General features: G+C 48.0%; 1 protein-coding gene across 1 annotated transcript in view; it reads left to right on the forward strand.

The window, feature by feature from the left end:
• Positions 1 to 25,000, forward strand: part of cog5 (component of oligomeric golgi complex 5) — a 90,744-nt gene that overhangs the window by 21,973 nt on the left and 43,771 nt on the right. The window contains exons 7-9 of the mRNA XM_062518760.1: positions 8,639 to 8,769; positions 24,116 to 24,275; positions 24,604 to 24,716. Coding sequence (XP_062374744.1) covers positions 8,639 to 8,769; positions 24,116 to 24,275; positions 24,604 to 24,716 — 404 coding nt within the window. The remainder of the gene's footprint in view (positions 1 to 8,638; positions 8,770 to 24,115; positions 24,276 to 24,603; positions 24,717 to 25,000) is intronic.

Genomic DNA, 25,000 nt, shown 5'->3' on the forward strand with positions numbered 1-25,000 from the left:
TCTCACCCGTACTCCCTCTCCGACTCTCTCTGCTTTATATGATAGCTGCCGTCTGTTGATTGATTGGTTGCACACAATAGACTTAACCCTTTCCTTTCAGAAGCCAGCGCTCAGACTTTCCCTCCCCACTTGTATGTATTCCCCAGGAAGCAATGACTTCATTTATGACCACAGCAGTGTGTAGTGTTTAAACAGATGAGAGTGAGCATGAGAGTGACAGAGAGAGAGAGAGAGAGAGAGAGAGAGAGAGAGAGAGAGAGAGAGAGAATGAGAACAAGAGGTATTCATTTATTCATGGGTGATGGTAAGATGACACAAAGCACCTGAAGAGCCTGTGCTCTTAACATGACAGCACGACAAGGTAAAGAATGGCAGGTGGTCAGCGCACCTCACCGAGGCTGTCAGTGGAGCTTCGATGGTGTTAGTCTCAATGTCAATGGCAAGGGCGACGGCTGTTAGCTAATATCTGTACAGTACGTTGTTGTGTGTCTTTTGTTTTTGCGTTGAAATGGAAGTGGGAAAAGCCGAACATACTGATAGAAAGTCTGACTGTAGGTACGTTTTACTGTCACATGCTGTCGCCATGCCAACCCTTTGTTTGCCCTTCCCAGAGGACCAGGTGCTGTTACCTTGGAGATCTAAATGGAGATGCCTGTGCCTAGCTAGAAACCTTATGACCTTTAAACAAACCCTTGTGTTTTATGCTATGACTGCTGTTCATTTTACAGCTATTTCCACCACATTAATATTTCATATTTTAATTAACCAATCTATTTTTAGTGTTTACAAGGGCTACCCCCTTGTCATTTAGATAATTCAACAACTCTTGTGTCCTGTTTATTCTTTGGGCAGCTGACCCCAGGCGGTCAGATCTGCTGCCACATTTCATAGCCTAAAGCGCATAGGATTGTGGGTTGTTTTTCCCATGAAAGTGATGAATGTTGACAGGAATGAGAATAAGGGGTGGAAACCTAAACTTCACAGGCCATAGTATTTCAAAGTGGGCTTCTTAATATTTTATTTGATACATTAATATTTCACTTCTATGTACAGCTTGGCACCTGAGACATTATGTGTTGAGTTTTTCATTTTCCGTCGCTGCCTGTTAAAAACATCAGGCGTCTATAAGAGGGGGAAGGGTGTGGATTTATGTTGTTTACAGAGAGGACTAGACTAATGTCTTTCAAGCAATACACACAATCCTTTTTATTAAAGAGAAATCTCCTGACATTCAGGCTGTCTGGCTTATCACAGCTCTTTTGCTTAATTGGACGGGAGATTTCAGCTGTTGAGCACATCAGCACCAGCCACAATGGTGATGAACATGATCAAGTTGCCACTCCAGCGGCGCCTTTGCACACTCCGAGTCTAGGCTGACTTCCCATTGCCTTCCTCCTCTTGAGGAGAATCTAGAAACTATGAGGGGGGAAAAAAAATAAGGGAATACTGCCGAGTTCGAGAAGACGACTGCTCAGTGCTCACGCCACCCCTTTGCCCGTGCACTGAGGAAGTACAGTGGCGGCGCTGATTAGATGTGATTCATTCAGAGGGATGGTTAGCCGCTTCTGGCCTACGGGTCAGAGTGTGTGAACGGAGTCCAATGAGGTCACGGCGAGGCAGTCGACTCGCGTCTGCTCTTTAGCACTCTCTGTTCTTTTCTGCCTTTCGCTCGTATTCCTCGCTGGAAATGATGGGGGGAATACAGCGGCGGTAATGCCTAAAAGTGGATGTGCCTTCGCCTCCCATCCGAACTAATGAACTCATTACACCACCCCTCGGCTGAAAGGGGGGAAGAGATGGATTTGGCGAAGAGCAGAGTGTGGAATGAAGGGAGGAAGATGGAGGGGTTGAGAGACGGATGGAGGAAGAAGACCGTGCAGACTGGGATTACTACTAGCTTAGCATCTGTGGGTGGATGCAAAGCCTTCTATGTTGTTGGCATTTACCTCGTATCATTACCAGGTAATCATTTCTTGGTTCATTTTTATGAAAAGCCGGTGTCTGGTTCCAGCTGAATGAGCCAAGTCCTCTAATACCGACGAGCCTTAATACACAGACACTTGTATTGTCCTGGCGAGCCAGCATCATTGGATACAGCCTGTATCCGATCTGTTCCATCTGATCCTCAAATGACTGGAGAGGCTTCAACAGGAAGTTTGCACAGGCTCACGAGTGTGTGTGTGTGTGTGTGTGTGTGTGTGTGTGTGTGTGTGTGTGTGTGTGTTCTGGCTCCTCTTCTTAAGAATCTCACACACACACAGCAGACAGAGAAGGCCGGAGCTGCCTTTGGTCACGTTCCTCGAGTCCCAGAGGGCTATTCTTGCGTGTGGACGCAAGGAGGTCAACTCTGGTGATTGGACCTACAGTACAGCTGCAACAAGCCCTTCCTCTGACAGCCAAACATCTGTCTGAGGTTGATGAACCTTCACCCCATCCACATCAGGGGCTGTGATTAAAAAAAAAAAAAAAATCTATACTGATTTAATGCGTTTGATATTGATGACATTCAGACATGTCCATTTCAACTCTGTGAAGCTTTTGTCAGAGAGTATGTCAAAGCACTTGAGTCCACAAGACTTCAAAGATAAAGTCTTCCGCAGACTTCATGGATAATTGAGATTTTCAGCTCTGCGTGACTGCGAGGGCTGCCCAGATTGTGCTGTTTGAATCGTTATCTAAAACTCCCATCATCTATGAATAAATAAAAACAAAGCAAGTGCATAAAAGAGCTGTTCCGTTAGTCACAGGAGAAGCTCTCGGTATGCTTTGGGAAACAGAGTGGCCAGTCTTGACTGGATGCTGCAGCCATCGCGTAGTTGTGTAAACAAGGCATTGTGCTCCCCTCTGCGTCGGCATAGCGGCCGACCCAGGCAGTGGGGGTCACTGGAACGCTGTTGGGACAGCGTGGATCCCCCACACCGAGTTCTCACCAATGAGGATTAGCATGGATAGCAGGGGACAGCACTCACCCCCCACACACCCAGTCCTAGCCCTAACCATCCATCATAACATCAACAACAGCAGCAGCACCTAACCCCCACCCGCTGGCTTACTCCAAACCCCTGTGGCAACTGTGGTGTCAACTCTGCCAGCTGTCCAGTGGGGAGCCTCTGTGTCCATCGATAAACCACTTCCTCGTTCACCTTCAGACAGCAAGGACTTCCTGTTGGGGTAGAGGTGGTACGAAGACTGCGAAGGAAAAGCATGGGAAAAGGGCGTTCCGAAACGTCGCCCCCACACCCAGTCCCAGCCCCCCTCTCATGTCTTTGCCCCCACCTCACCGCGCAGCCAAGAAGGGTGACCTTCAGTTAGCTCGGTGAGCTCACTCCTCCCCACTCGCCCTCCACCCACCATCCCCCACCCCCCTACCCCCACCCAGCCCCCTCTGCCTCCCACCAGCCGAAGCCCAGCCATTATCAGATCCCTTTGGAGCCAAGCTCAGGCAGATGAAACAAACACAGCCCTCAATGTAAATACGCTGGCTCTTATTCAATAAATACAGTTTGGACTGGCGTCCAAGCAACACATCTTCCACGTCATAGCCATCGTCTGACCGTAATCTCTGAGCAGTGTGTGTGTCCATAGCACTTAACCAGCGCTTAGACGGTGGGATTTTAGTATTTTACCGACTGTATATGCAGGGAGTGTCCTAAAGCCACTGGATATTTTATTCGGAAGTCTGCCTCTTCTATAATCTATCTAGATTTCCGTTGTCTTATCGCAGACTAATGATTCCAATCGAACCCTTCCCCAAAGAAACCTGCGTTTACGTGTCACATGAAAAATGTCTTACTCTGGTAATTGCAAGGGAGCTGGATCTATTCTAAACAGGAGGCAAAGAAATGTTATTTTTACAACCACAAACTGAACTGTTAACCACTGTTTGGGATAGCAGCAGAGACTATCCAATGAGGAGTCCCAGCAGTCAAAATCCCCCATAGAAATGCATGGGGTTAGTTTGTGACGCCAAAATGGCAGTTGTTTACACATATCCTGCCACTTTTGCGGTAAAAAAAAGTCGACCTGTGAAAACATCGTGCCAATCATGTGTTGTGATCTCGCCGCTGAAGCAAGGTTGGTGTCGTGAAGCCTTGCACACGCTCATTCCTGCCCAAATAGATGCCCGATCTATTGTGCCCAAGTGCCCAAAAAAGCATTGCAACATGGCCACCGAGTGGGGGGGACTTGCCTAAAAGGACTTTGACTAATTAGTGCCTCCATCTTTCCCCTTGTTTCTGTGTGTGTTTGCTGGTGTGTGCAGGGGTCAATGGGAAGATGTGCTCTGAGTCTGAGATCAAAATACTGTATGTTCTCAGCAAGGAAAGCTTATTTAGATCCAAGATAACTGTCTGCATTGCATTCTGTCCTGGGGTAAATGATATCTGCTGTCATGATTGCCCAGGATGATGACTTGTGTTATTTTGTTGCACATGACTTTGACCGGATTCATCTCGTGGAAGCATCACATTCATGATGTCTCTGCTATTCAACCCTTTTCAAATGCAGACTATTTCCGTGGACGCACTTTTGAAACGGTGTTGTGAGGATATCCCTGCGGGTATGGGAATGTTGCTGGAAATTGCCTGTGATTGCTGCCATTTTCCCTTGAACATCTCAGTGAGCCATCCAACACCAGTTTTGTGTCATCCTGAAAGACGTGATGCCTGGCTAACCATTTCTCATTTCCGCTTTCCGTTTGAACTCGCAATTATTCGTTGTGTGTTTGCTTCAAACAGGGGCAAACGGCGTCTCTCCTTGCTTGGAGCTGATTGCCTTTTCACCTCCAATTCAAGTAGGCGGCTGTGCTACCCTCTAATCAGAAACGAATGGAATTTCTTTTGTTTGTGGGCAAATTGCTCCTCTGATTCTTCGTGGATTGTTACCGCCATATTGAATTTGGGTTAATGGGCCTTTTTATCAGTGTTGCTTCCCCCTCTTCTCGTGTAATGGGTTTAAATTTGCATTCCCAGGGTTACAGCGAGTCATCTTCTACACTTTTGCCCCCGTTCCCCCTTTCATTTTTCAGTACTCTTGCCTTGGGCCACACAAATAAGCTCCAGCAGTAATCCAATAGTGAGTTTTGGAGTTGGGTTGAAAGCAGGCCAGTGCGGTAGCGCGCCAGCATTCCTGCTCGGCCAAGCCGCTACCATGTTGAGTCAACACACGTCCATGCCACATTGAATCCTGCCGGATTCTGCCAGATTACTGTGTGTGTGTGTGTGTGTGTGTGTGTGTGTGTGTGTGTGTGTGTGTGTGTGAGAGAGAAAAGATGAGTGTGTGTGAGCCATGTTATTGCCCATGAACAGAAGAAATATATTTCCCAGGTCACCACAATCCTTAACCTCGCCATTAGAATGTTTTTCTTCTTTTCTCTCTCATTGATGTATCAGTACTGATACCTCATTCTAAGCCTGCAAGTTTTGTGTGTGTGTGTGTGTGTGTGTGTGTGTGTGTGAGTGTGTCTGAGCGAAGACAACAAGCTGAAAAGTCGGATGACTCTCTACGGCACCCTGGGCATTTGGCAGAGCTGTGAACGTGGTCTGGCACGGAGCCTAACCAAAACCGGCTCGAGCCCAAGCACTCGTCTCTCCTGCTTCTCTCCCACCTGTTCCAGCTCTCTCCTTCTAGTCGTGTGTGTGTGTGTTTATCTGTGTGTGTGTGTATGTGTGTGTGCGTGCGTGTGTGTGAAAGAGGGAGAGAGACATGCTCAAGGTCGTGTCCTGAATGCTTACGGAGAGATAAAGTCTGCCGTGCGAAGTAAAGTCGACCCTCAGGTGGTGCAGAGTGGCCCTGATGGAGACGTCAGCTTGCGAGAGCGCCTCGGTCCGGAGGTGATAATGACTGACTCAGCGTGGAGACTTCTTAACGCAATTTTCCTTCTCCTCCTCCTCCTCCTCCTCCTCCTGCTCCTTCTTCTTCTTTTTTTTTTTTGTTGAAATCTGGCCTCTTTGCTCCGTGTCACTGCGCTTGAGTCATTGGGAAGTCTGTTCCAGAAAGCCTGGCGCGCGCCGTAAGTGTCAAATGGTCCCGCAGACAAACACGGCAACACAAGCACGATGTTTTGAGAGCCCCTCGAGAGATCCCGGTGGGGGTTGTTTTTGTTCTAGATCCCCCCCCCTGCTTCCCCACCCTCATGCCTCATGCTCCGTCATTTTCCCATCAAGCAATTTCGGGTGACTCTTAGCTGCAGACGAAGCTCGCTCCGAGTCCCAATGGCACCCCAATTTGATCCAGCGGGATAGCTTTACCCCACGCCTGCTCAGAGCGCCTTCTGTGGGTGTAACCTCGTAACGCGGCACATTCATTGCATCAGATGGAGGCGGTGGTCTGAGCGGGTCGTGAGGCAGCAGGACTACGAGCAACATGTGCTTTATACAGAAGCGCAGAAGCCAAGCTATTTCGAGGTGCACAAATGACTTCCTCGGAGAGGAGCCGCGGCATTGCAATATGTCGCCCGGGTCCGGATGTTGCTCATTAGCATGCGTGCGAGGGTGTGTGTGTGTGTGTGTGTGTGTGTTGGTATACCTGTGGGACAACTGGCAGGTGCTAGTGTAATAACAGCTTCTAATTTGCAAGTGCAATACTGTGACCACGGCAAAATAATAATCACTCCTCAAGTGCGGAGTTCTGATGGCACCTCTCTCTACTCGATCTCTCTATCTTTTTTTTTTCTTTCTCTCTCTCTCTCTCTGTTTCTCTCCCTCTCCCTCTCTCTCTTGCTAAATTTCTCTCTCACTCTCTCTCTCTCTGTTCTCTCCCTCTCCCTCTTGCTAAATTTTTCTCTCTCTCTCTCTCTGTCTCGCTTGCTTTCTCTCTCTCTTTTTCTCTTCTCTCTCTCTCTCTCTCTCTCTCTCTCTCCTCTCTCACCTCTCTTGCTATGTCTCTATCTCTCTGTACAGTCCCCCTGTCTTTTCCCACTCCTGCTGAAGCCCTGTCTGGAGCTGCCAATCAGGTGCCTCACTAAGCATGTTTGCTTGCTCCTGCTTGGGGATATCCACGACGCTGTGGTTTAAGCATCGCTCCTCTTGTCATTATCAGCACAGCTCCCAGAAGCAGAATCTTCTTGATCATGGCTGGAGCTGAATATTTTGTCTCAATGATATGCAGCGCCTTTTGGTCGAAATTATTATTTAATTGGGGTTGGTAGCAGTGTAAAATTGGTATGGATCGCATGCACCACTGAGATGAACACTGAGAACAGTGCAGAGGGATGGAGATTAGAATCGTCTGCTGTTTCTCAAGTTCAGCGTACCCGTATATCATTGCATGGTCTGGCCCTGGGGGAACGGTGTGACATTGACATTAACCTCACTGAAAGCAATCACTGATGACTATTTTTGCCAGGTAATGTGTTAAAGTTTAATAATTGATTACAATCATGCAATTAATGTCAGTGCACATATCTGCCTTTATCATGTTAATAATTGCTTCTAACAGCTGTAGGGAGTTGCGTTTCATTTGCCCTTGTCAAGGTCGATGAGTACGTCCCCCCTATTAACAATGTCAACGTTATTGGTAGGAGCAATAGATTCGTTTCCCAAAGAGCTGTTGTTAAATCAAATGGTAATAACGTCAGAAATTCATATCCCAAGGCTCAAGTAATTGCAGAGGGTTTGTAATTCGATTTTTTTTTTCATGTGTGTGCTCAGATCTACAGTTCGGTGCCCAGTTCACATATTTTTCTAAAAAAAAGTTGTACAAATGAATGTCAAACAATGAGTGACATCTTACCAGAGTGTCCATTATTAAAGCTCCTCACAGCTGAGTCCAGCAGAGGAGGCGAGACGTGACCCGAGGTCCACTTGGAGGGTCTCCTCAGTACTCCTGTCACTCAAAGAGCCTATTACCAGCCTGTAGCACCACCATCGTCCTCTCTGAAGCTGCCAAGCCAATAGCCAATGCAAAATTAATGCTGTACAGCGCTTGCAGATTCCAGGATGAAAGTATGTTAGGCTAGGGAATGAGGGAAAAAGGGACCAAAAAGAACAATGTGATTTGTTTTCCCTTTTTTTTCCCCTGTTCAAGCTTATGTACCAAAGCAAATTGATGTCAAGACCTTGTTGAAAGGGCATGTTCTTATACTGCATTTTTGAAAAATAAAAAATCTCTCAAAGACCTTATGGAGTGGAGGACCATCCCAAAACATGACATGAACACAAACACCCCCCTCCTGAAAAACAACACCCCCTCCCGCAAAAAAAAAACATGGCCTTTTGCTTTCTGGACATAGAATTGCCAGAACTTGATGTAGCTGGCATGAGGCGTTCACAACAGTCCATTTGCTCTCTCGTTTGCGCAGAATAATTCTACATTTATTAGCGTTTAATCATGGCCCTGGCATGGTGCATCACGGGCCTTTTGATCCTTGCTGTGGAGAAGTTACAGCAGCACAGTCATGAAGCAAGACCACTGTTGCGTAATGGCCTCCATATCTCATGCTGTTAAGATGATTTTTTTTTTTTTTTTTTTTGGTTTTACACCTTTTTATTTTTCAATCGATCACAGAAGGGTTAATTTACACATTTGTGTGAAAAGTTTCAATGGATCTCATGAACAGTTTTTAAGATGATTTTTTTGGTGCAACGTTTGTTGAGATTTGTTTGTTTGTTTGTTTGTTTGTTTGTTCCCTCTCCTGCAGACTATCTGTCCCAAGGAGTGGACCTGTCTGGCATCGACGTGATTGAGAATGACCTGCTGTTCATCAGCCGGGCGCGACTGGAGGTGGAGAACCAGGCCAAGAGGCTTCTGGAGCAGGGCATGGAGATCCAGGTGAGCAGAAGCACCGACTACACACACTCACACACTCACACATACAGTATACGCACACATATTCAGAGACAGATTACAATACGTATACGTACATGCTCACCACACACTCACACACATACGCACACATGCAGTACTCAGAGACACATTACAATACGTATGTACGTACATGCTCGCTACACACCCACACACATATGCACACATATTCAGAGACACTTTACGTATATGTAAACAACTACGCTAACTACACACTCCAGCCCAATTTGTGGTTCCGTGATTGACGCCACCGCCGTGCAGAGCCCTTCAGTGCTATGGCAACACCTGACAGGGGCGTAGTTTGTGTGTGTGCTGCCATAACTTAAACTGGCTGGCAAACAACCATGGTGAGCCACGCACGATAACTGTTTGAGCTGCACTCAAGATAAAAATATGTGGGTGTGTGAGTGGGTGTGTGAGTGGGCGTGTGAGTGGGCGTGTGAGTGGGCGTGTGAGTGGGTGTGTGCGTAGGGGTGTGTGTGGGTGCGTAGGTGGGTGTGTGCGTGGGTGCGTGCATATGCGTGGGGTTGTGCGTGTGTTTCTTGGACAGCTGGTCAATAACGTCTTAAAGGCACAATTGCCAGTGTTGTTGAGCTGACATGAGGCTCCCAGTAAGAGACCCAGCTGATTTGACATTTTTCCAGACCTGCTCTCTCTCTCTCTTTTCTCTCTCTCTCTCTCTCCCTCTCCCTCTCCCTCTCTCTCTCTCTCTCTCTCTCTCTCTCTCTCCCTCTCAGTCTCTCTGTGTGTTATTGTTTCTGCTGTGTGAATAGCTCCCCACTGTGAGCACATGCTCGTGTCCAATGACAAAGTTAGAACAACAACGCAGTAAGAGATGACATCATGAGACCTGTCGTCACTCCGTGTCAGTCACCTCAGTACCTCTGCTCTCTCCTCTCTCTTTCTTTACCCCCTTTTCTTTCTCCTCTTCCTTCTCTCTCTCCCCTTACTTGACCTTTCCTCTCTTTCTCTCCATGCCCTCCTTCTGTTCCATCCAAGAGACTGACCCTCAGTGTGAGTGTGTGTTCTGTCAGCATTCACTGCACATACGCACATACATACGCACACACACACACACACACACACACACACACACACACTCACACACACACTCACAGAGAGACGCATGCACAGAGAGAGACACACACACACACACACAGAGACACACACAGACCTTCCCAAACAGACCAGATGGTCAGTGAGGCTTCTCACTCCCCAGTCAGGAGGCCACAGCTCTCTCAGGCCGGCCCGCCGGGGCAGTTGCACGTGTGCCGCGCCCGATGGCCGAACAAGCGAACGAGCGAGCAAAAAAAAAAAAAAAACGTCCCCTCAGAAGTCCAGTTCCCGCAGCCTTGGCATAATTAGCAACTCCATCACTTAGTGTGCGTTCAATTCGACTGTTGTGTTGGACGCTTCACGCTGCCATTTTGGCCGAGTGTTCGAGCCACAGCTCGACACGGAGGTTGCTTACGGATGTCAGTAAATCAGTTGCTGGAACGGAATAAGGGGTCTCTGGGGCAGGAACAGATTTTGCTGTACAAAATTGAAAAAACTGAAAAAACAAACATGATTTCTGAAATACCTCTGTGAGGCAGGATTGATGGAGCTAGCCACTCGAGTCATTGAATTGTTATCAGTAATCAGAAATATTGAAGTAAAACATGTCAAGACTGAATAGGGATTTTTTTGTGTGTGTGTGTGTGTGTGAAGGCGAGGCTCAAGATACATCAGGTAACTCTCCTGTCTGATAGACCCGATTTCTGTTTCATCTCCGCATCTTTATTTCATAATGCAACATTCACAAGAATAGTCTAGGAGGACACCGCCCGGGTCAATAATTTATCACATATCCAATACGGAGCAGTGCACAGCCCCCCCATTGGTTAGGTCTGAATAAAGCATCACAGCCCCTCAGGCAGCAGGACACGGGGAAGCCCAGGAGACACGCGCGGGCCTTGGGCAGGGAGGCCGCGGTCAGTCATGCACTGAGTCCACTCAGCTGTGGCTCTGTCCGCTCTGCATCTTTTATGCCTATCGACAGACCGGGCCGGGCAGAGCCTAGTGTTGTGCTAAAGCCTCTAGTGTTTACGGTGTTACTGGGTTTCAGCTGTGCTGACATGCTCATGGCCAGATCCATAGGAAACTGGCAAGGCAACAAGAGCACATATGCACATAGACTCACACATGTACAGTACATACAGGCATTTTCCCACACACACACACACACACACACACACACACACACACACACACACACACTGCAGTACAAGCTGTTTTGAGGTTGTGCCGCCAAGCACAAAGAAGGAATAGAACTCGGACACCTAAAATACTCTGTGTGGATCTTTTTTTCATCCCGGTGTTCTCTCTTTGAAGTCCAGCAGCTTTCTTCTTTCTTCTCCTGTTGTGAGTGCTGCGAGTACTGGACTCTCTTTGCTCTTCCTCCTTGTTTTTCATCTTTATCACGCAAAACAATGTGGCTTTTCCCACTGGAACTTCTTTTCTTCCAGCTTATTTCCAAGTCTTATATGTATTTATTTGTTCGTTTTTTTTTTGTGTGTGTGTGTGTGTTAACACTTTCTCCCAGATCAAAGCGCCAATGTTTCTCCTCATAGTTTTCTTCCCTATATTCTGGGTAATTAGCTCATCATAGTCATACATCTGTGTTCTCTCTCTTTTGCATGGGATGCGTTTTGGTGTTTTCAGAAACAACAACACATATTGTTGTTTCGATGTTTGCGACTTTCCAGTCACTTTGCATTTCGCTGAGTAACCAGAACATACTGTTGAAATCAGGTGATCTGCAGGTAATCGGTAAAGTTCATGCCTATTCTTAGCTCCTGTCTTAGAGGACAGCTCTCACCTTTGCCATCGCTCTCCCAGATGCTCGCCTCCACCAAAGCTGGGTCTTCGTCTCCGTGGTATTAAATTAAGCGTTATTACATGGCTTATTAAAGTTCTATTTCTGACGAGAGACTCCCATAGTCTCTCCATTCCAAATTCATTTGCCTCCCGGTGTGACAGACGCCCCTGAGGAGTTCCGTCTGAGTTTGCCAGAACGGAATAGAATAGAATAGAATATATACTTTTTTGATCCTGTGAGGGAAATTCGTTTCTCTGCATTTAACCCAATTTAACCGAATCAGTGAACACACACAGCACACACAGTGAGGTGAATCACACACTAACCCATAGCAGTGAGCTGCCTGCCCAACCAGCGGCGCTCGGGGAGCAGTGAGGGGTTAGGTGCCTTGCTCAAGGGCACTTCAGCCGTGGTGGACTAGTCGGGGATCGAACCGGCAACCCTCCGGTTACAAGCCCGAAGCCCTAACCAGTACACCGGTTGCCCCAATTTTTTTTTTTTTTTTCAAACACACACACACAAGCACAAACATAAACAACCAAACACAAAAGCACACATACACACACACACACACACACACACACACACACAACAGGAAACCTGTTGAAAACATTCCTGCAGATATTTGTTTTACCGCCGTGGAGTGAGTGTATTGCCTCACCGTTTTCGCACATGAGAAAAAGGTCCTCGGGGGCACTCAGTTGATTGTGTGATTCTCCAATTTTCCGCAACTGGTCTTGTCTCAAGAGCCGGGGGGGTGGGGGGGGGGGAGAGATATGGAAGACGTCACTCAACCATCTCCGAGCAGTCACGCACCATTTGAGACGTCAGGAGTAAAGAGAAAGGGAGAAACGACAAGGAAGAAGAAGAAGAAGAAGAAGAAGAAGAAGAAGAAGAAGAAGAAGAGGTCAAAGTTGAAAAATATCACTGTCGTCGTGCCGGCATTTTCCGCAGCACCCATTTTTGAAAGGGGGGGTTTACAGAAGCCAAGTGCCTCTGAGGACGCTGTTTACCCCCAGGGCGACCTGATGTCTGGGGACATGGAGAATGAGTGGGTTTTAAAATTTTATCACCTCATCGCAGCACTCTCATTTGTTGTCTCTCGCCCATTCATCAGCACACCTCATACATTTATATGGGCTTCTGAAGTGGGCCGGCCGCCGAGAGTGTGTGGACAGAGCTCTACTCTCCTGGGAGACGGAAAGGGGAAATCACTTTTCTTTTTCTGTCCTTTTTTTGGGGGGGGGGGGGTGGGGGGCTGTGTGCGGCTGAGAATGGATTCTGATTACCGTGGCAATGGCTTTGCTGAGCTATCCTGAGATGAAGGTCATTGGGGTCGTTGCTGGGATGTTGCTCAAATTCTTTGCTGATTGATTTTTTTTTTGTTTTCTCCTTTTTTTTGTTATTTTACACAGAACAACAGAAGCACACAGAAATCAACTCCTCTAAGAATTTTTCTGGCCATTATGTTTGTGATTACAATTTTGTCATTGTGATTTTGCAAATCGTAGACTCAATAGGCTCATGCAGGATTATTTCTCTTGGTGTTCATGTTATACACATTCAGAATTCAGCGTGCGTACACACACACACACACACACACACACACACACACACACACGCACACACACACACGCATACATACTTGCACATGCACTTACACACACACACACACACACACACACACACACACACACACTCACACACCAACTTGCAAGCGATATACTAGTGTTGTAGCCTCTGTTCCGCTGACCTAGAATAGGTTTGTGCCCAGGGAGGTGAGGAGCGCTGTCCCACTTTAGACCCAAGTAACACAGTAACACAGCCTTTTCACAGCTCCATTGAGCTGAAGGTGCTCTGTCAGATTCCTGTCAAAGGCAATATCTCCTCTCATCTCCTCTGTTTACTGCTATGAACTTCAGCCCATTCCCCCCCCTTGAAGTACCAGTCCTTGCTCTTCACCCTAACTCTCTCCTCCTCTACTCTATAGTCACACAGCACGTCATCAAAGATTCATTATTTGTGTACCTTTAGCGTGGACGTATCTACAGATGCCGTCTGATTTAAGACTCCCTAATGAACACGGTTGAGCATCTGGTAATTGGGAGAGTGTCGTGTGCCAGCTGAACCTGTTGAGAAAGGGCAGGTCCCTTGATTATGATTGCCTGGGTATGTATTGAGCTGCGTATGGAATGCACATTATGATAGATGATGTTTGTTCTCCGACGCCTCCGAGAGCACACAAAAGATGGAAGTAGCCTGGCGTCCCTAGTCTTTCACACTGTGATACGCAGTGCTTTTTAGGACGTGCTTTTATGCAGACTGACTTGTCAGTCAAGTCATTTAGAATGTTTTTTTTAGGGCTGCACAGACATCAGCGGCCTTTCATGCTATTTGATTATGCTCTTGAAAGGCTCCCTGATGAGATACATTTGATGTACACAAAAGCTTTTCATCCTGAAGAGAGTTAAATGGCTGCATAACAGAGCAAAAGAGAGATAGTAAAGTGTGTGTGTGTGTGTGTGTGTGTGTGTGTGTGTGTGTGTGTGTGTATTCAGGTCTGTGAGTGTGTGGATGTGTATAAGTTTGTGTGTGAGTCCATCCGTGCCCCAGTCACTTGGGTATATATATATATTTGCCTGTGCACAAACACCCTGTCAGTCTGTTGCGGTGATTAGATGACAGTCGGGCACGCACCGGTCGGCTCCTGCGTTGAGTCACTGCCACCGACAGACAGCCCTCAGGCCAGAGCTGGTGAGTAACCTCAGTGTTATATAAGCCCCCCCCCATACACACACACACACACACTCCACCCCACCCCGCATGGACAGAAAACCAACACATCGATCCTGCCAACCCCCTTTTTTTCACCAAGTGTGTCTCTCGCTCACGTCTCTGATGAAGGGGTCCCTGCATTGGTGTGGGGGTGGGAGGGTTAGGGCAGAGAGTCGACAGCTCAGTCCTTCATCCTGAAGTGACGAAGAGGATGGTGACGTCCTGGTGGAGGCATTAAAGGGCCCTGATCAAAAGTGCCAGCGCTGCTCGCGGCCGGGGGGGGGGGGGGAGTATAGAGGTTGATGGCTTAAAGCTCGGGTCAGGCAGGGTTTAACACGGACATTGATCGAGACCGGGTTATGATTGAGCCGAGTCCGTGGCTCACGTCCCCGGCTCTGAGGAGTGATGCGGGGAGGGACCGAGATGTGCGATGTGCTCAGATGAAAGTGCCCTTTCATGGAAGTGGGAATAGCTCAGCGCCTGGCCTGGCCGCCCGAGTGAAGGAGGTTTTGCACAGACCGGAGGATAAGATCGCCAGGCTAGCACGGCTCCATTCAGAGTGGCTAATGGGGGAGCTTTGTCCACACGCGGGCGGCGCCTATGGGCTTTTTTATTCCCCTCTGAAGGGCTTTAATGGAGGTTCCCATAGAGAGGGATGAAGCTGATCGATGCCTCGTCGCTGTAGATTGATCTCTATGGTTACCTCTCATCCGTGTTGTTTTGGACTTTTCATTTTTTGAGCTCTTACCCCCTCGCCGATCCGTGGTGCCAGGAAGCGCTCCGTCACGGCTACACCGAAATAACCGCTCCTGGATCATCCCGGCTCTATATATACCCCCCCCCCACACACACACACACACACACACACACACACACACACACCACTCCTAGTCACACTCACAGCCTCCTGAAAGCGTTTGAAAATGATTGCGTCCGCCTGCCTCTTCGCGCTCTGATCTGGCTCTACTACACGTGTGAACGTTCTCATCATGTGCGATGCATAGCTCATCGAATGACTGCATTCCCCAGGAGGCTCGAACGCTCCCAAGTGGTGTTTGAGCTGTGTGTCACGGGCAGCACGCACTTCAAGCTATTCATTGGCCGTATATCACACTCTCTCTACACAGCTGTTCGCTTTTATACGCTGATGGATAGCTCTCATTACCCATTAATGTCCATCAAGCCCAGCGCTTCCAATTGAATCATTTATTTTGCTTCACCTATGGTTTGGAACTCTCTCAGCAACCAAAGGTTCTGGTTCTTCATACAGACAGCACTGATACATACAGACATTGATTATCCTCTTTTCCCTTTCTAGTTTTTTGTGCGGGAACAACATTTTCGTTATGTCTTCATTTGTTGTGCCTTAACCAAACATTGTGTTCTGCACTGTTGAGTGTTTGAGCATCTCCAGGGACGACTTGGCCAGGTAGTTAGGGCCATGCAGCAGACTGAAACGAGCTGTAATGGCGTAGGTTTGACTTGGTTGGATTGCACACACACTGATTAAAGCCTGCTGTCCTGAGTTGGATTGAGTGGCTTTAGACAGAAGCAGCTGCCCCGTGCTAAATGTGTTTGTAAGTGGAGTGTGGCGGAGTCAGGGTTGGGGCCGGGTGCCTGTGCTGCCGGACCTCCCAGGGAAAACACTCCCCGGCACAGCGGCAGGAGGCCCGGCGCTACCCTGATGGGAGATGACATCGGAGCAGATGGGACCCCGGCATGGGAGTGTGTGTGTGTGTGTGTGTGTGTGTGTGTGTGTGTGTGTGTGTGTGTGTGTGTGTGTGTGTGTGTGTGTGTGTGTGTGTGTGTGTGTGTGTGTGTGTGTGTGTGTGTGTGTGTGTGTGTGTGTGTGTGTGTGTGTGTGTGTGTGTGTGTGTGTGTGTGTGTGTGTGTGTGTGTGTGTGCATATTGTTTGAGTTTAGGTTTGTGTGCTTGGATCTGTATTTTAGCTTTTGCTTCTCACATGGATTAATACTTCTGCATGAATGTAAGTACAGTATGTATTTATGTATGTAAGTATGGACTGTATGTGTATTTGTTTTGGGCCTTGAGAGATGGATCAAAAGAGGACAAAACAGATGACACCGTCACGGGTCATCAGAAACACTTCTCTCGGTCCTTTGAAATGTGCGTTAAGCCTGTGTCGCGTTTGGAGGGTTGCTCCATTGAACTGCACTGGCCGCTTTTAAAAGGTCATCTTGTTGCCCCTGATATTCACGGTTCGCCTGTTTTTGGAGTAAAGTGTTGGCGTAACCTTTACATCAGAGTCCCGCGGGACCTATGGCTGGTGGAGGATGAAAATCTGCCACCTTTGAGAGCTTCCAGAGTCCTCTTGCACGGCAACGGACTCTCTCAGATCTCGAGCTGAGTGCATTTGCCCAATCCCTGTTCTTTCACTTGCACATTCACCCACACCTTACTCTCTCCTTGTCCCCAGCCCCAGCCCCACCCCCACCCCCACCCCTACACCTACACCTACATCTCCCCCATCTCCTCCCACATCCCTCCGTATATCGAGGAGGATGGGTGTTAAGTGTGCGTCGGCTGTGTAGGTGTAGGTGTACCCTACGTGTGTCCTATAGTTTGCCAGCGGGAGTGCCGTGTCTCTGTCCTCCAGTCCGCCAGAGCTCTGCTGGTGGTGGTGGTGGTGGGGGGAGGGGGGGGGGGGGGGTTGTTTGAGGCGGAAATGGCTTCCCGCTGGGAGCTCAGCTTGGGACCCTTACCTGCTGCTTCAGCCTGGACGCTAATAAGAGGGTAGCTGCACTGCCTTCATTGGGGGGTCTATGCAGACGTTTCCACATTTATGTTTTATTCTCGTCTTCTTATGTAAACTATTTAGAGATCAGTTTGGGACACTGATTCTTTGATTTTGTTTGGCTCCTCTTTTAATAATAGATAAAGCAACAGTTTTTGTATGTCATCTAATATTACAACTTCCATATCAAACGATTAACTGGTTGGCCCTCTGTATAACTGGAAAATTATTTTTGAGCCTCTGAATAATTACATATGCATCTTTGGAACGTAACTGAAGTCATCATGGCCTTCAGGCTTCAACATTGACGTTTATTGATTGGTGCAGGAGGAACCATCCTGGATGGAGTGCTACTCCTTTTAGACATGCAGCACTCGCAGAGCATATAGAAACAGCAACTATAAAGTGATCCCAGGAGCCTTCATGTCGTCTGCTGTCAAAAACAGACACTTATTTGCTACGGAGATCACGCTGCACTGACAGGAATGGAGAAAGCCCCGATTTAGCGGCAAGTCTGGGAGATTGACAGATGAAAGACCTGATAGGCGAGGTAGCGGAGGAAGCGAGAAGAAGAAGGTATTAGGGTTGTTGGGGACTGTCTCCGCTCCAGAGCACGAGTTCTCTCTCGGTACCGAGTTTCCGTTGGTTCGTTCTTTTGCTACAATTGCAAAACTACATGAGATAGAGTTCTCACGTTCTCATGTGCCTTTTGATTAATGCCTCGTTTTTTACTCTAGTTGTGTTTTGAACATATCAATAACGTACTCCCAACAGTGCCACGCTTGATGATGAGGCAGCGTTACCATGGCGACCATACATATGCCCGTCGCCGCGGCGCCTCACCGGCGGCGTTCACGATAACAGGATTTTTGCGCCACGCAGGAGTGTGATGCAAGGGAGCCCTGGAAGTGTCAGAAAAACATTCACACCCAGAGGAAGTTGTAAGGGGCTCGTGGCAACCCTCTTCCTCTATAGAAACGGCTCCCAATCCTAATCAGAGATGCTCCCGAGAAACTGTAAACTAGTGAAGTCGAGTGCAGCTGTTGATCTCCCTGTCTAGCAACCACGGCCTCAAACTCTTACTTTGTTTAGTTATTCAAAGCTAGTGATGATAAATGTCACTGGCAATTACCCTTCTCTTTTAAGCTTCAATTGCGACGAGGGGATTTGTTCCTCCCCGCTTTCTTTCTTTTTCCTGATCGAGGTCTGGGTATTTAGCTATTTAGCGCATGCCCCTCTCTCCCTATCGCTCTCGTTTTCAACGTCTTTGTGTCTCTCTCATCCCCCTTTTTCCTTTCTCTCACTGCTGCTCCCAGAGAGCTGCTGCAGGCTGCGGCTGGCTGGTGGCCAAGTTTGTTGTAATAATGGAATGATATTGTTTTCTCAGCACAAATGTCTTTTGATGTTGCTCAGCCGAGTCTTTGGGCCAATTTGTCAGGACGTATAAGCTGCTCTTTCTGCGCACCACAGCGTAGACAAGTGTTTCGAGCTGGAAAATGCATCCTTGTTTTACCAGCTCTTTCCACACACACAAAAAAAAATGTGCAGTTCTTGCAAAAAAATCCTCTCTCCCCATGTCTAACATGAACTATGTTTTACTGGCTTGGCAAGTCATTGTAGAAAAAGAAACTTAAACCTCTGATCAAGATGATGGAACATTATGTAACATAGTGATTATATGTGAAGGCACAAAGATAGCTTCACATCGCCTGATCGCCACATCGTTTTTATATACAGTGAGGAGCACATGTATTTGATACCATGCTAAAACAGGAATATAAAATCATCATTTGACAATTGATCTTAATGCCTTAATTTAAAAAATGAGTAAAAATCAAACCGCCAAGGACACCAATTTTCTTTGTGATTGAAGAATGTATCGTAAATAGATAAATGTTTTCCTTAAATGCTAGGGGAAGGAAGTATTTGACCCCCTATGTAACCCTATGGGAATTTAACACATAGGGTTAACATAGGGGCAGGCAGATTTTTATTTTTAAAGACCAGCTATTTCATGGATCTAGGATATTATGCATCCCGATAAATTTCCCTTGGCCTTTGGAATTAAAATAGCCCCACATCATCACATACCCTTGACCATAGCTAGAGATTGGCATGGTGCTTTTTCCAGTAGGCCTATTAGCCTGTTTGATTTGCATTGAGCTCAATGAGCATCAAACAGGCTAATAGGCCTACTGCAAAAAGCACCATGCCAATCTCTCGCTATGGTGAAAGGTATGTAATGACGTGGGGCTATTTTAATTCCAACGGCCAAGGGAACTTTATCAGGATGCATAATAACCTGAATCCATGAAATAGCTGGCCTTAAAAAATAAACATCTGCCTGCCCCAATGTTAACCCTATGTGTTAAATTCCCATAGGGTTACATTGGGGGTCAAATACTTCCTTCCCCCTAGCATTTAGGAAGAACATTTATTTATTTACGAAACATTCTTCATTCACAAAGAAAATTGGGGTAGTTAGCGGTTTTATTTTTACTCAATTTTTGAATTAAGACATTAAGATCAATTGTCAAATGATGATTTTATATTCCTCTTTTTAGTCAACTTTAGCATGGTATCAAATACATGTTCTCCTCACTGTATATATATATATAAACTTTGCCTGTGTGGTCTCTGAACCTTGTGTTAATGTGAGACATGTTGTGCTTCTGAAATCCTCCGGATCCATAACCCTGTGGATAATCAATGGCGTCGGCTTACTTCATTTGATTTATTCCACTGAGGCGTAGTAGCTCGTGGAGATGGAAAGGGGACTGGGAGCTTGAACCGCTACATGGGTTAGCTTGAGTTTTCTTTGGGTTTTGACTAATGGAGGTAACTGGGGGTGACTCGGTTTAATCCCTCTCAACCCCCAACCCCCAACCCCACCCCCATGCCCTTTGATTTGCGAGGCATCGCTCCTAAAATGGAGTTGAGCGCTTCTCATCACCTTGTGTGTGTCCGTGACATTTTCAGAGTGGTCCTTAAAAGGCTTTAATCGCTCTTCATTATCTTTGTCGTTGGTTTCGCCGTTGTCGTGGTAACGCGGCGTAGAAGTTGATGTACGAGCGTTCTGTCAGGTCTTCTCTCTCTCTCTCTCTCTGTCTCTCTCTCTCTCTCTCTGTCCATCACTCTCTTTCTTGCACTTCTCTCCGTTCTCTGGAAGTCACGGGTGGTTTCCGAGAAATCGCACAACAGGTGTCTTCGCTCCGAGCCTCTAAAACTGCGGCGGGGTGAAGCCAGCGCTGAAAATGAAGATCTTAGCCGCCAGTCCCGGCGGCTCTGAGTGTTGTGATGTGCGGATTTCGGCCGCGCTATCTCCTCGTTTTATCTCCTGTTGGTTTTTGTTGGACAAATATCCGGGGCTCACCCTCACGCCGCCGTGTGTCAGCACCTTGATAAAGCAAACAAGCTCGGAGGCCTAATGGCCGCGGTATACAGCCAACAGGTGGTCGTGGGAAGGAAGCAATTGTGTGGAAGCAACGCTCCTGTTTGCTGCATGACCTGCACCAAACGCATGGGTGCCACGTCAGCGCCCAGCGCTGCTTATCATTGACGGATGGCTTCTTCATTGGCAGCTGTAGGGGTCGTGACTTGGAACAAATGTGTGCAGGGGGACCCATTTCGGCTGTATGATCAAATGAGCCATTGCCACACCTCCCCTCCCGTGCCTTCCCCTACACCCCCCTCCCCATACAACCCATCCACCCCCCTCCCCCCATCTCCGAAGGATAACCATTCTGTCAGAGCGCACACAGATACAGCCCTGCGGCGACTAATGGAAGCGATACCATCGACCGGCGGCTCTGCATTAGCCCACTTTCTAGGGAGCAGGTGCTAATCTCCGCGTCCCGTTTACAGGAGGGGGGGGCTCCAGCGCCACAGGTGGGGGGGGTGGATGGAGACGGGGGAATTAAAGCCAGCGGTGGCTTTTCCATCCCAGTGGGTTCATCGCGTCTGTGCAAATACATACCCTGAGGGCAGGGAACACCCTCTTGGCTGGGAGTGAACGGGGGTGGAGGAGAGGAATGGGAGTGGGGGAGGCGAACACGTCCACCCAGGCCCCGTTTTCACTCACTCTTTCCCACAAATCCCCTGCTCACACCTGCGAGAGGGAAATGAAAGCGCTATCAGAGCTGGTCTCCCACCGAACAGCCTCGAGCAGACGCGCGCGGTAAGGCGCTTTTTTGTGCGCCGCGCTCACCCACACATCCTTCCCACGAGGAGAAACACCTCTAATCCTGTAGCGACAAAAATAATCTTTTTGGCATGCCGCGGCGCGGAACGCACATATGGACCGAAACAAGAGGACTAATTATCGGCCTAATGTACACCATGCCTACGGAGATTATGTGTGTGTGTGTGTGTGTGTGTGTGTGTGTGTGGGTTTGCTGGATGCGGTTTGCTGGAAGCGTCTCATCTCGGCTCCCCCACACTGGGAGGTGTGTGTGTCGGCACAGCAGAGATGAAGCGCGGAGCTCAGTAAAATCATTTATTTTTACGGTCAAGAAACTGTGTGTGTGTGTGTGTGTGTGTGTGTCTGTTTGGATACCATAGAAAGGGAAAAAAAAGACTAGAAAAGGAGCGACTCCCTCTCTTAACAGGTTAAGCTGCGGCACGTTTACCAGTCTAATGAGCCAGACCTGGGCGGGTATTTTTAGCGTTGCTGTTCACCTCCCCTACAGCAGCGAAGGTCTCGCTTCTCCTTTTGTTCCCACTTTTCTCTTTTTTTTCCCTTTGTCGCCTTACATTTCCAGCTCTCGCGGCCAAACCTATTAGCCCCCTTTTCGCTGCTGCCAGTAAGAGAAAGCCGATCGGCCGGCACCTGTTACAGCGGGAGACTCGTTCGGGGAACAATGAGGAGAGAGAGACAGCCAGGTGCTGTGCTCGGAGTCCATTATGGGGAAACATCTCCGTCTCCTTAAGCTGGCCGCGAGCCAACCTGACCGATGGCAAGCACGAGCGAGACGTATCCAATCCATATCCTCCGCCTTCTGCCGTGAAATACACATGCTCTCACTGAGAGACACACACACACACACACACACACACACACACACACCTACCTATAAAGAGCCAGCTGAAGGGCTCGACTTCAGCAGCCCACCTGAGCAGTACCTGTGTGTGTGTGTGTGTGTGTGTGTGTGTGTGTGTGTGTGTGTGTGTGTGTGTGTGTGTGTGTGTGTGTGTGTGTGTGTGTGTGTGTGTGTGTGTGTGTGTGTGTATGTTTCAGCTGTAGTCTGAGGTCCCTCTCACTCATGAGATCATCCGTCTTGTATGCACTGACCTTTATTTGACCTTTCCACCAGCAGAGGTCATCAGGTATCTGATGGCATGTTGTGTCGGTCTGTGCTTACATGTGTTTACATGTGTGTAAGCACATACATATACATATACATACACACACACACACACACACACACACACACACACACACACACACACACACTTCTGTCATCAGCAAGTGATTACAGTTGCGTCAGTAGTGCACTGGAAAAGTGAACCGAGTGACACCAGGTTAACACCTTTAATAAGGTCACGGGAGAGTCGTGCCCCCAAGCCTCAGCTCCTCCCCCATGGCTCTTTGATTGACACGTCCCAGCTCTCCTGGCCAGGGGATATGGCTAGCTGTGAATCTGTTTTGCGAGTTGTTAATTACAATCTCCAAGTATATCGCAGCCTCTCCCAACGTTCTCCCAGCGTCTCCTAACGTTCGCACACACAAGCGCACCGCATCTCCGAGAGACCATTTTGAGGAAGAGGGAGAGAAAGAGCTCTCCGTCCCCAGTGCGTTCTGACCTCAATCTCATCTTCCTGTTTGTGGCTGGAACGCACGGAAGGGAGGAACACGGAAAAACGAGTGAAGAGGGGGGGGAGTGTGTGAGGGAAAGAGATATTTCTCTGAAAGAGACAGAGAGAGAGAGAAAGAGAGAGTCCATCTCTGTGGCGATGAGAACACCTCCTGGTAAATTAGATGTTTTTATGCAGACCATCACTGCTTGGTTATGCCTCTTCTCATGAACGTTACTGCCCACTAGCCAAGCCAGCAGCTCCTTTCATTTCTGTCTTTTATTTCTGTCTTTCTTTTTGTTCGTCCATTCATCCTCTCATCCGGTTGGAACAGCAGATCCCGTCCTCTTTTTTTTTTTTTTCACCACCTTGCTATTAGCGCCAGCCTCACAGGAGGTCGCCCGGCACATTATGTGTCTGATCCTTTGTGATTTGATTAAAAAGTGGCATTCGTTTTAAATGGCTTTTTTTTCCTCTTTTTTTTTTTGTCCAGGGCCCCGTGTCCCGCAGTGATGTTTTTAATCGCAAGGAGAAACGGTGGAAAATTTGGATGTGACCTAGTTTTTCAGCCCTCCCATGGGCTCTACCGACCACACACACACACACAGACACACACACACACACAGATAAAAAAGGGGATTTGTGTTTCAGGTGGCTCTTATGTGGCTGGGCACAATCGATGTCCTAGCCCCCCCCCCCCCCCCCCCCTCCCCTCCCACACACACACACACACACACACACACACCACTGTCCGGCTCTATCCGTAGCTTCTGACTTTGTGTCGTGCCATGTCATGTAATCCTCATTGCAATATGCTGCAGTGGTATTGGGGAATCGTATCTCTTTGGTGTTTGTTTGCTAACACAAAGAATGCTGCACAAAGAAGAGAATTGTTTCTGGGTTAATGGCTTTGGCAAACGGATGTGTTTGTCACGAATTGGCAAAACTATTATCGACAACAGATGAAGACGTATTTCTCACATTATACTGTTTGGTCCCCTGGTTAATCAAAAGGGATCGTCAGAGCTAGTATCATTGCACTGATCACAGAAAGCATTGGCATTTCTTAATTATTCGATGGTCTTGGGATGTGAAAGCGTTTGTTGACGTTCCGTCACTGTTCTCCTCAGAACCCAACGCAGGTGGGAACGGCTCTTCAGGTGTTCTACAATCTGGGCAGCCTCAGGGAGACCATCAGCGGGGTGGTGGACGGGTACCGGGCATCCGTGAAGGACAACGTGACCAATGCCCTGGACATCAAGATCCTCACCCAGCCAGCTGCCAATCGAGGTGTGTGTGTGTGTGTGTGTGTGTGTGTGTGTGTGTGTGACTGTGTGTGTGACTGTGTGTGTGACTGTGTGTGTGACTGTGTGTGTGTGACTGTGTGTGTGTGACTGTGTGTGTGTGACTGTGTGTGTGACTGTGTGTGTGACTGTGTGTGTCAGACTTAATAAATATGTGCTCTCATAAAATGATGATCTTCATTAAAAACCTAATTACGTTTATATGCATGTGTTTGTTCATGATTGTACTATATTTGAAGTAATAGTAAACCCTGATACCCTTGACTGAGTGTCAGGTTGTCCTGTTAACTCTTTGTGTGCTGCTGTGTGTATAGGGGCGCCGGGCAGAGCAATGATGCCGACCCCGGGGAGCACGGCGGCCTTCCGAGCGGCTCTCTGGACCAACCTGGAGAAGCTCATGGACCAGATCTGTGCAGCCTGTGGCCAGGTACAGTCATTTCCCACATATAAGCCGCATTGTGTATAAGCCGCAGACACTGTTTTATGCAAGTTAAAAGAAGCAAAACCATATTAACACCATATTAACTGCCCCCCTGTATTAACCTCATAGCTGACCAAATTTTGCAAAATCAATAAGCCGCGGCTAATAGTCGGGAAATTACGGGTATTCACTCAGACTCACCACAGACATGCAGTAGGAAGAGCTCAGTGTTCGCTGGCCCACCATGGATGTGCTTGGGTCAAGTGCTGCTCAGCCTTTACATCTCTGCC

The sequence above is a fragment of the Sardina pilchardus genome, chromosome 17 (assembly GCF_963854185.1).
Source record: "Sardina pilchardus chromosome 17, fSarPil1.1, whole genome shotgun sequence".
Classification (NCBI taxonomy): domain Eukaryota; kingdom Metazoa; phylum Chordata; class Actinopteri; order Clupeiformes; family Clupeidae; genus Sardina; species Sardina pilchardus.